The sequence below is a fragment of the Panthera pardus genome, unplaced genomic scaffold (genome assembly GCF_024362965.1).
Source record: "Panthera pardus isolate Hobbes unplaced genomic scaffold, ASM2436296v1 HiC_scaffold_26, whole genome shotgun sequence".
NCBI classification, from domain to species: domain Eukaryota; kingdom Metazoa; phylum Chordata; class Mammalia; order Carnivora; family Felidae; genus Panthera; species Panthera pardus.
The window spans coordinates 18,118,810-18,130,495 of record NW_026526832.1 but is presented as its reverse complement, the minus strand read 5'-3'; the positions used below and the strand labels follow the sequence as shown (position 1 = coordinate 18,130,495).

The following is an 11,686-nucleotide window of genomic DNA, read 5'->3' as shown; positions in this document are numbered from 1 at the left end:
AATAACAGCATTTTTTATTAACAAAGGTTTGGACATAGCCCAAATGTTGCAGTCAAAAAAGAGCTCAGTAAAGAGGGGGAACAAAGTCTTTCAAAGGAGATTTGCTTATGTCTTTGTTCAACAAACATCTGAGTGACTATTAGGAGGAGATAGAAGAATTTTTAAGAAGAGAATTACATCTAGTGTCATCCTTCATGGAACTCAAGCTCAGGAAGATAGATGTAATAATTACAGGCAATGTGTCTTAAGGGCTTACAATGTAGGAGGTACTATTTAAGTGCTTTAGCTGTATTAACTCTTACTATTCACAACAACCTGTGAGGTGGGTATTGTTATTATCCTTGAAGCACAATGATGAAATAACTTGCTCGACTGTTCCAGTATAGAGAAATATCATTGTCTTTTAAATTAATCCCTACTCATTAGGCTCAGCTGGTAAGTAACAGGGCTGGGGTTGAAATGGAGAGTGGGTAGCTGCAGAGCAAGAACTCTGAACCCCTGCACAAAATACCATAGCCCTTTTGTACAGAAATAACGGAGAGATAAGTGGCAGTAGGTGCAAAGTACCACAAGAGCACTAAGAATGAAGCTGTGCACTTGGCGGGGGTGGAGGATGGAGGGCAGACCAAAGGTGGTGGGGGGGAGATCAGGGAGGTCAGAATATGGGAAAGTGGGCAGAGGCAAGTGGACTGTGCAAGGGGCTGCTCGCTGTTTAGATTTTACCCTGCAGATGATGTGCAGGGCCTGAAGGATGAGAGAGTGGGAGTGGGAGGGTGAGACCAGGGAGGTTTCTGCAGCCGCCCAAGGGAAAGGAAAGGCGGATTTGCACAGAGGCAGTGTCAGTGAGGATGAAGAAGAGGGACCAAGTGATGACCGGCCGGGCCCTGCCACTACACAGAAATGTGTTTATGGAATAAGTGGGCTGGGGAGAGGGAAGGGAGCAAAGAGCATGGAATGGCATATTAGATACTGATCTCTTCTGAAAGTGTGTAGGCATACATACTGAACTCCAAGGGTGCAACCAGGGGGAGAGGATGAACCCAGATTGAGGGCTTGCCATGTCCTGAACTAGGTTCTTCATGGGTGTGACCTCATTCAGTGCTTCCAACCCTGCCAGCAGGCATCATTATTCCCATTTTATCAGCAGGTACACTGAGGTCCCCAGAACTTCGATGAGCTGCCTTAGATGTGGCTTGTCTGTGGTGGAGCTGGGGTGTGAGCCTTGGTCTGTATGATCCCAAGTTCCTGCTCTTGCTACAGTATCATGGAACCTTCCTCATTCTAGTAGAAAAGAGTATACCACATTCTTTTCCATGAAGTTTAGATCTGGACAACCCGAGGGAGAAATTCAAACCTGGAACACTAGCCTGGGAAAGATTAGCTAGGAATCATCTTTGATTCCTTCAAAGGAATCTCCTTAATCTCCCTTGTAAATCTTGCCCCACCAACTTCTGCCAAGTCCATCTCCAAAACAACTCTAGATGCTTCCTCCTCTTCATACCTGGTGCCATCACTGCAGTGTAGCCTGGGTCAGCCCAATCCTGCCCAGCCTGGTCTGATAGCAGTATGGCTGAATGGCACTGTATCCTGCTCTTTCTCTGACCAAACATTTTGAGAGGAAACTCTTCAAGACTTCTGAATGAAATTGCTTCCTAAATGTTCCTCCTGCTTCCACTCTTATTCCCCCACCTTCTGACTAATTAGGTCATGCCTCTGTTTTCAACCCTCCAGTGGCTCCCATCACATTTGGAATATGATCCTGGGTCCTCAATGTGGCTCGCTCTATCTGGCCCTTCTCTGCTTCTGTCCCTTCTTCTCAACCTCTCCACCAACTTGCTGTTCCCCATCTATGCCCATCATGTTTCCACCACAGGGCCCTTAGGTGGTGCTTCTATCAGCTAGAAATAGTCACCCCTCTGCAACCCACCATGAGATATGTACACAGTTCTCTCTCTCATTTTATTCAGATTGCTGCAGAGAAATCCTCCCTGACTGCCCTCTCTAAAGTAACATTCTTCTTTATCCCTCTTACCCTGCTTTATTTTTCATCATGACCCTTAGCAACACCCACCCCCACCCCCCGCCCCAACACACACACACTCCATCTCCTAAGGAACCAACTATCTTGGTTTGCCTAGGGGATTCCTGGGCCGAGGGACTTTCAGTGCTGAAATCCAGAAAGTCCCAGGCAAACTAGGATTGACTGATCACTCTATACTACCCCTACCAGAATCTAAGCTTGATAAGGAAAGGACTTTTTGTTCTCTGCTCTACAGCCAGCACATAACACAGTGCCTGGCACACAGTAGGTGCTCAATAGATATTTATTGAACAGGTGAATACATAAATAGTTTCCTTTTTCAAACAGCTTCAGGTTTAAAGTCTCCAGCCCAGCATTCCAGCTCCTTCTTGATGGCCCATCTTAATTACCCCATGCTGTTTCCGACTGCCACCTTGCTGCAACCCTTGCCACCAGTCTCCCCACACTTTTGCAAACTTCACCAGAAATGAGCCCTCCACTGGCTCTTCTACCTGAGTCAGTCTCTTGGGTTATGTTTTATTTTTTGACTCCATACCAATGAAAAGTGGATGAGGGATGCATGGGACCCTATCAGGATTCCCCAGGGCATTGTTTCAAAATATGTACCCCTCCACTCCCAATCCTGAGGATTAAATTGGACTTCCTTGGTCGGAGGAGAGGAATCACACAGTGGTGTTTTGAAAAAGCTGCCCAGATGATCCTGACACCAAGAACACAGCCACTTTATTGGAAGGGGGCTGAACTAAACCCCATAATGCTTCCTGTCTGTTAACGTCCCTCAATTGCATCACCTCTGTAAAGGCCTTCCCTGACCTCATTGCCCTCTCCCTCTTTGGAATTCTAAAAGGCTTGGGATCTGGACCACACTCCTGAGCCCTAGCCTTCAGGCCTGGCAGAAGAATATGGACATGTCAGTGTTGCTCATGGGAGCCCTCTCAGGTGTGTGAGGCAGGCGTTCCAACCTTCCCCTGGCTCTGGCTGAGAATGACCCCTCCTTCCTTTTCGTCCCTGAAGACTCCCACCCACAGTGAAATCACCCACCTTCTGCTCACTCCTAGCCTGCTGCGAGCTAATGGGCCCTGCCATCACAGCGGATCTAGGTCACCGACCCAGCCCATCCCTTCATTCACGTCTTCCTACTTCTCCCACAACAGTGTCCCAGAGCTGGTCAGTAACTAGCTCTGACCTTTACATCTCACCGGCTGGGTATTCCAAACCTCTGAGTCTTCATCCCCACATCTGTCACAGAAAATACTTACTTCACAGGATTTTCAGGGGGCTCAAATATAATGCCAGTAAAAATTCCCAGCACTAGGTACACTTAGACACCGCATCCAAAAGCCTTCTTTCTGACAAAGGAGCCATGCCTGTCTCCTGGGCATTGGGATCCTGGCTCTCCCAGCCAGTATGGGTTCTGTCTTAACAGAAGCATCACTATTAGAAGTATCCTAATGTTACCAGAATTTAGGATTTAGGCTTACTCAATCACATTCTCTGGACTGGAATATAAGGGGTCAGAGCAACCCTTTTTCTTTTTAGCAACTAGAAAGTCATTCTTTGAGCTGGTGGCGCTGTTTAAAACACATTGGGGCAGAAAACAGAAAACTGCTGTACTTATTCTTGACCAGGCTGCCCTGGAAGATGAGAGAATGAAAACTAAAATGAGAATTGGTGTGGAGGTACAGGGTTCTAGGTGATTCATGCACAGGAAAGCAGGGATGAAAAGAGTAGGTCCCTGCACAATGCAACTGCTTCCAAGTGAAAATAAGAGCGAGAGAGAAAGGAGGGAGGGAAAGAAAGAAAGGAAGGGAGGCAGGGAGAGATAGGTAGCTCCCCAGGCTAAGAACTGTAAGTTCCAGATTCAAGTTTTAGTTTTGTTATTAAGACAATGCAATCTAACCTTCCCAGATCTCAACTTCCTCAACCACAAAGTGAGCGAGATCAAAAGTAATAGTATCTTTTTTTAAAAGTTCCCAGCACATATGTTCACTCCCTTTTTCCCTTCTGCCCTTTCATTCCCTATCCTTTTGTTTGGAGCCAACTCCTTCCTGGCAACCAAACCCCCAGACTCCATGAACAGTCCTCAGTGTCCCCCCTGCTTATGGGATCAGAGGTGTCCCAGCCTCCTTCACTCTCCATGCTGCCAGTCCCACATTTAGGGCCTAGGTCTGCCTGTGAATTACAACTCAAACTGTCTTCATGCCTATTGCACAGGGGAGTGGAAAACACAGATAGATGTTTTCTGCCATGCCAAATTAGAATCCTCAATGGCTCTTCCCCATAAACTTTGTTATAATTGGTGGTTAGAGTCCGTATTACCATGGATACTTTCCTACGGTTACATTAAGGATTAAATTGATTTTGCAGACTGATCTGGGAATTTAACCACCATTTGTACCACAGTCTCTGTGGGAAAATATATTCTGTGTTCCAAACAATTGACCTTTTGGAGTTGATCCAGTTCCTACGTTGGGGACGGCCTGTACAATATTGTGTTACATTTTGGGTTTCATTTTTGTGTCCTAGAATCAAAGACTTGTTAGAGCTGGAAGAAAGTTTTGCAGATCATTTATTAATGAACTAATTTTGTAGGTAATAAAGCCACGGTTCAGCGCGAGAGAGATTTGTCCCAGGTTATTCAGCTACTTTGGTCTCCACCTCCAAGCCAACGTCCAAATCATTTGGTGGTCATTCCCCCCACTTGTCAGTAAACCATTTCAAAGTTGGGAAGATCACGTCTTCAGCACAAAATCAAATATACCAAATGTTTCATAAATACTTAATTCGTTCATTATTCACTTTGCTTTCGGGGTCCATTCACTGTAAGATTTCTTTAAATAACAAGTACCATTATGACATTTTAATTAAGTATTTACAGTATTTGTAATAGACTGGATTTGGTTTCAGTCAAGATTTGAATAAGAATTCATAAATATTCTATTTAACCAGTGTTTCCTGCATAAAAGGACCTATCAGTGCTGCATCAATAAATATTTTTCACAGCTCAGAGACACATTTGGGTTTAGTTTTAGGAGACACATGCCATTAATTTTAACAGTCTTAGGAGAGAGCTACTCATTTTGTAACTACAGTAGAAAGCTTAATAATGCTTTGTTTTATTTACCAAAACCAACTGACACAGACTTGTGAAATCATTCAGAAGTAAACCTTCTCCAACTGAAAAGGTGACTCATACATAATTTGGATTTGCTGTATGAGGAGAGCAGCCATCATTAGAAATAAAACATTTAAATTGTTTTATTTGGAAACAAATTTTCACATGTTGTATATTCTCCTTCACCGACAGACACATTTAGTTATTTCCTCATATATTGTTTCAATGAGCAGGATGGGAGAGCACCTAAAGAGAAACAATTTCATATATGCAGATGACATGGTTTTATTGTAACAAACTAGGAGTGACCTAAATAGACAGCTGGCCCTGTAATCTAATTACAAGAAAAATAAGGACCACAGGATCAACCCTTTAAAAATTAAATCATCATCCTTTGTGGTATCTGCCCATCCAACTGTCACTGCCTTATAGTTAACAGTTCTATATAGCATTTATTATTATTAATACTAATACTAACAATAATAATAGTAATAAATTACTAGGCATTTATTTTCAATCATTTTACCATGAAGGTTCTACCAGAAATTTCTCCTAAAAGACAATGCTCCACTGAGAGTTTGTATGTGTGTGTTAGGTGGTCAGAATTGGGAGGTGGGGCAGTTACTGGCCAAGGGCAGGGGAAGAGGCATTTGGTTATATCTGGCTTTATAATTTGGGGGGCTAAAATTCCTGAGGACATGCCTTATGACTTAGCTGGTAACTTTGGCACTTGGTTATTCTCTCATATGTGTATTGAAATGAAACCAAAACTAAATCTCAAAAAACAGTCTTGGCTCTGACCTGGTGTACCACCTCAGCCTGGCCGTGGATTGCAAGGGGCAGCTTCTGTGTCCTTGTGTGGTTTCTCAATACCCTTGAATTGAGCTGACCACAAAAGCCTATAGCATTTGATATACAGATGGCTGCCCTCAAGCTGTATCTAGTAAAATTTAGAACTTGCTGCCACTGTAGACTTATTAAAGACTTGATTAAGAGGAATTACATTTATGGAAGGACAGACCAATGAATGCCGATTCATTCATGTAGAAGCTATTTTGGATTAGTCAGGGCACAAAGAGTTGTACATCACTACCATAGCCTCCACATTTTGCCACCTAAACCTACTTAATTTCACATCTTATTGGCTATTGGCCAATATTGAATAGCATATAAAACATCTTTTTTTAAAGTCTATGCTGTGTTTACTAAAAGGAGTAATGAGGCTTCTGTTCACTATGTTCCAAAGTGCCTTGTTTGAGAACAAGCCACAGGGACATCTCAGCATAGTGATGGTTGGGGTCCTCTGAGCACTGGTCTGTCTTTATCTAATGGGCACTGATGGACCCCAGGCATTTTCTGTTTGGAAGAAACAGATAATACATGTATCATGATGTTATTAATACCCCAAATTATGATTCCCCACGTCCCTTGATATCAGGAAGTCCAAGTCCCCTCCACAGACATTTCTGGAATTACCCAAGGATATTGGCACGTGTAACCCAAACTCTCCCTAAGCCCAGTGGTGTACTGGTAAAGGTTTAACAACCAGCAATATGGCAGGGGGAAAAAAACCCTACAGATTCATAGCATTTGTTAATTTCCTTGCTGTAAATATTTCTGTGATGGCCAGTGTGATGTCACTGAACATGGAGTTGGAAAAGAGATGCATAGTAGCTTATCATTGTATGGTGTTTCCACCATATAGATACAGTAGATGTAAACAACCTCTAGAATATACATAATAGTAAAATGCAGCAAAATAAACAGGACATGATGAGTTTTGAGTAATCGTTACCTTTGTTTCTAGTATAATTTATTCATTTGTAAGTCTATATAATTTAATTTTTAAATCATGGCTCTGTTTAACAACTGGCTTGCAGAATTCCTGAAAGTTTAACAACTGACTCTCATGAGCCAGCAGCGTAAGATAGCTACAGCACACCATTATCTAAAGCCCCCATTGGGTTGGGAATCCCAGCTAATAGTTTGCCCTTTGGTCTGTGAGATTAACAATCCTGGTCTAACAAGAAGCAGGACCTCACCATGGTCCCTTTCCTGAGTCTTGCCTCATGTTCAGAAAGACTGAGAGGCAATTCCCTATAGGCAGCCAGGACCACTATGGGCCAGTCCTCTGCTCTGAAGTTTTCTGGTCTCCAGGTGTGGGTTCTCTACAGGGCTGCTATCCCCCCACAGTGCCTGGCCCAACGAACGTCTGTTACACCCTTGGCAGCCTCCTCGTGTCTTGCTTCTGAGCTGCTGACTTCCCTAACTGATGACCCCTACTCCACCAACAGGACAGACCTCGAGTCTCCTCAGTGCCCATATCTGCCAAGCGGGGCTTCTCTCTATTTGGTCCTCACCTACCTCTGAACCTCATGGTGGTTCCAACTGCCTCTGTTGTTACTGCCTGTAGGATTGTCTCCAGCAGCCTCCAGGCCTCCCCCTCCTACCTCTTCTTCTGTCCTCAATCTCTTATACACATTTTAAAGTTCAAATAAACTTTGCAAGCTGAGTTTCATGTAAATATGAAACTCATTTAACAAAGTAGGATATAATGGAAGTGAAGCATGATCCCAATTTCATAAAATAGGATATAGTCAGGTACATGATAGGAAAGATGTTATCTATAGCTGGTGAAATCATAGATGATTTTTATATTTTATCTTTGTTTTCAAAATTTCCTTCAATAAATACATTGTATTCCGGGGACAAAAGAGGGGACTACTTTAATGGCAAATCTAACCTGTACTGATATGAAGCATAATGTCATCTTATTTATCTTATGTGATGTGAATATTCATATGATTTTCTTTTAAAAAATACAATGTTTCAGATTATAGTGAGCTGCCTGTGAGTGAGCTTCTGGGGTGCTAAATAATATGTAGTATATGTACCAGTTAAACTTCAAAATCTGAGGAATTCTGAATCTGAATTCTTATGTAATTTTTTTGGAAGGAGATTCCACAGAAAAGTTGACTGGGCCCCTAGTGATATATAGCTCTTTCATTTTTATAATGGCCTTTTCTTTCCCAGGATTCCAAAGCACTAGAAAACCTAGAGAAGGGGATATCTGCAGGCAGTACTCAGGATCACTTTCCAATCCCTTCTGACTCCCACAACTCTGTTGAGACTGGCCTCTCGCTGCCCCACTTGTGGTGATTTCTCTATAGAAGCTTACTTTCTCCCTGTGCAATACAGTTTCCTTTGGGTGTCCCTTGTCTATTAAACATGTCTGCATGTATTTAAACCCTAATTGTGGACAGGGTTCAAAGCTTCATGGGATTCACGGGTCCCATGAACGTTGGAAGATAAGCAGTCACTTACTTAATTGTTCCCAAGCATTCTGTTATTCTCAAAGAGTTTCATGGGAGAGATGTGGGGAAGTGGCATCCAAAACCACAGCTGGTGTATTTGAGTCCTAGTTCCACCTCAGCTAGAACACCTACTCCACTTGCAACTGATCTTTTCCCTGGTTGCTAAAAAGCTGAGAATCATATTTGTGGCCTATCCCTAGCAAACCAATAGTATCTTGCACCATGCATTTTGCATACAAAACTGCTGGCTTTATCTTATCTTTCCCACTTTTTTTTTTTTTTTTGGTCCTATTTTTCTCTTTACTTACTTTTAATTTATCCTACTGCATGTATTTTCATAAGCTACCTTAAATCCCTTCTTTTGGAATAAAACAGGGTATAAATAAATGTTCTTTAACAGAACAAGAGTGTGATGAAGAGCCATTTCTTCACCCTCAAAGCCCCAACATGAACTGGCAATGAGCCTGTGAAAACTATTCAGGATCACCATTATTGCTTGTCACCTGTTCTATGCCCACTGTAGATATACAAGCTAAATCCTGAAATGGAGAAAAAGCTAGGGGGGAAAAAGGCACTAGGAAATCCTAGCTCTGTCAGTCATCTGGGCCATTATAAAGCACTCGATTGGACAATCGAGTTTCTACTCGATTGGTTTCTACTTTCCAAGTTTGTGAGATAGCACATGCATATTTAAGTCTCAGCTTAACATGTACTGTGATAACATTTCACAATTGCTAAGAATGCAGACACTGGCACTAGATTCCTGGGTTTGAATCCCAGATATGCTAGTTACTTGTGTGATTTGGGCCAACATAATTAATCATTCTGTACCTCAATTAATGCCATCTGCAAAGTAGAGATAATAATAGTTCTTACCTCATAGGGCTGGTTTAAGGATTAAATAAGATAATGTAGAACTCTTAAAACAGTGCCAGAGTACATACAGAAATCTCAATGTTGGCTAGTATTAGTGATAGGTGAGTGGAAGAAGCACTGCCTTGACCTCAGGATAGCACCTTGCCTGGGTTTCTGGACTAACACCTGAGGAATGAGTAGAGACCTTTGATCTGACCACTTTCTTAGAACAGGCCAAAAACTCTGACTTGCCAGAGTATCTTTTTCGTGGCTACTCTCCCTCCTGCCTTTCTAGAGGTGAAATTATGTGGAAAGAACAGCTGGGCAACCAACCTTTCTGAACTTCCGTCTTTCTCTGTCTCTTCTACGTGCCAGACATTTGGTGGGTCTACCCTGTAGAAGCTTACAGTCGAGTGTAGGAGATAAATGCATAAACAATCACAAGGCAGGATGATTAATATAACGGAGGTCTGGACAAAAAAAGCACTGAGATAAAATGGTATGCATAGAGTGAATAAAGATGTAAGATGTGTGGATGTACTACACAGAAGGCAGAGAGCGGTACCCACGTTGAAATAGTATTGCTGACCTTTCCAGAGCCCACTTTAACGTATTTCATCCAGGGACACTTGGGCAACTACTAGCCTTGTGGAATGATGGGGTAGAAAATCCCTCGTTTGCAATGTCAAACTTTTCCATCAAAGTAACTCAACCCCTTCTTGCTTCCCAAACGCGCAAACCTGGGTTTCAAACGTGGATAATGTAGTCCACGTTTCCCGATTAACGGAAACATGAGGAATTGCTTGCAAAACTAGGGAAGGAAGACAAGAAAATAAAAAAGAGGCGGGAAGGGCACAACAACGCGGTGTGCACAGGGCCCCTGCCAGGGCAGCTGAACAGCGGGAAGGTCAGCCGCTGCCCACGCTCGTTCTGCCTAATGGGAGCTTCCCCAGCGCGGCGAGCCCCGCGAGCCTCGGGGCGCCTGCGCCGCCGTGGCGATTCGGCGCAGTGGAAGTGGCGAGTGAGGGCGACGCACCTGCGCGAAAGCAGCAGCGGCGGCAGCGGCGGGAGAACGGAGTCCAGTGCGATTGCGCAAAAGCCAGGGCTGTGGTGGGGGCCGCGGAGGCGTGCGCCGTGCGCCTGCGCGGAGGGTTGCGTGGCGCGGTGGCGGGGAAGGGTGGTGTGCTGTAAGTGGAGCTGCGGGTGGGGCCGTCGGCGGCGCTGGTGAGCTTTGCGGAGTTGGGCGGTGCCGAGGAGGAGGAGGTGGCGGCTGGGTCTGACGCGGCCCGGTTCTTGGGGGCTCCGCTTGTTTATTTATTTATTTATCGTGTGGGCCTCCGAGTGTACGCGCGCTCCACTACTTGGTGGGGAGGGGGTGGGGGGAGGGCCCGGGGAAAAGAGGGAGTTGGAACCGGGGTCGAAACGCCGCGTGACTTGTAGGTGAGGGAGCGCCGAGCCGTCGCCGCAGCCTCCGCCGCCGTGAAGCCCTTGTTCCCGCTGCTGGGAAGGAGCGTCTGGTGCCGACAAGATGGCGGACGGGGAGCTGAACGTGGACAGTCTCATCACCCGACTGCTGGAGGGTGAGTGCGGGGCCCGGCCTGCCGCAAGGAGGGGGCGCCCCCTTCAGCCCTCATTTCCCCTCGCCGCCGAACCCGAGGGGACCCCCGTTTCCGCCCCGCGGCGGCTGCGGAGGAGGGGGGCGAAGAGGCTGCTTGGCCGGGGGGGAGCGGCCTCCAGGAACACGGTCGGCAGGAGGCAATTCGAGAGGGGCTGTCCCCGCGGGCGGCCCGGCGGGCAATGTCCCCGAGAACCCTCGGGGACCGTCATGGCATCGCGCTGGCCGGGGGCTACGAGGAGCCCAAGGGTGCTGGGTGACCCTTCCCAAGGAGGGTGCGAGGATGCGAGTTTCTGTGCATTGTATGTCCGTGGAACGTGTATTTCTTCTCTGTTCTCTTTGTGCATTGCCCTTGGCTGCCTCCGATTCTTGTTCCGGGAGTGAATTTTATAAAAATCTTCTCACTGAGACAATTGTTGGACCTCTTCTGCATTTTTGCATGATGCTGTAGGACGAACTCTGTTTAAGGAGGGGATAACATTAGCGGGAGTTGAGTACCTCCTATTTATTATTTAGGTTAAAAAAAAATAGTAAAACCGAAGTCTTTGACTCGAGCTGAAGATGCACTCAAGAAAGAATATGTAGACACGTTTGCTGACGGGATCGGCTTTCGGGTTTGAGAATTTAACAGGCTTGAGCAGGATTTAATTTCTGCACAAACTTAGAAAGGTCTACTTTATTGTAAAAGCCTCTCGTGTGTGAAAGGTATTTACAAGTCTTCGCTGCTTTTGAAGTTTCCTGGTCCT

General features: G+C 45.1%; 1 protein-coding gene across 1 annotated transcript in view; it reads left to right on the top strand.

Annotated features, from left to right (window-relative positions):
* The first annotated feature begins 10,591 nt into the window (after positions 1 to 10,591).
* Positions 10,592 to 11,686, top strand: part of PPP1CB (protein phosphatase 1 catalytic subunit beta) — a 42,533-nt gene continuing 41,438 nt past the window's right edge. Inside the window, 1 exon segment of the mRNA XM_019448605.2 lies at positions 10,592 to 10,905. Coding sequence (XP_019304150.2) covers positions 10,854 to 10,905 — 52 coding nt within the window. The 5' untranslated portion in view covers positions 10,592 to 10,853.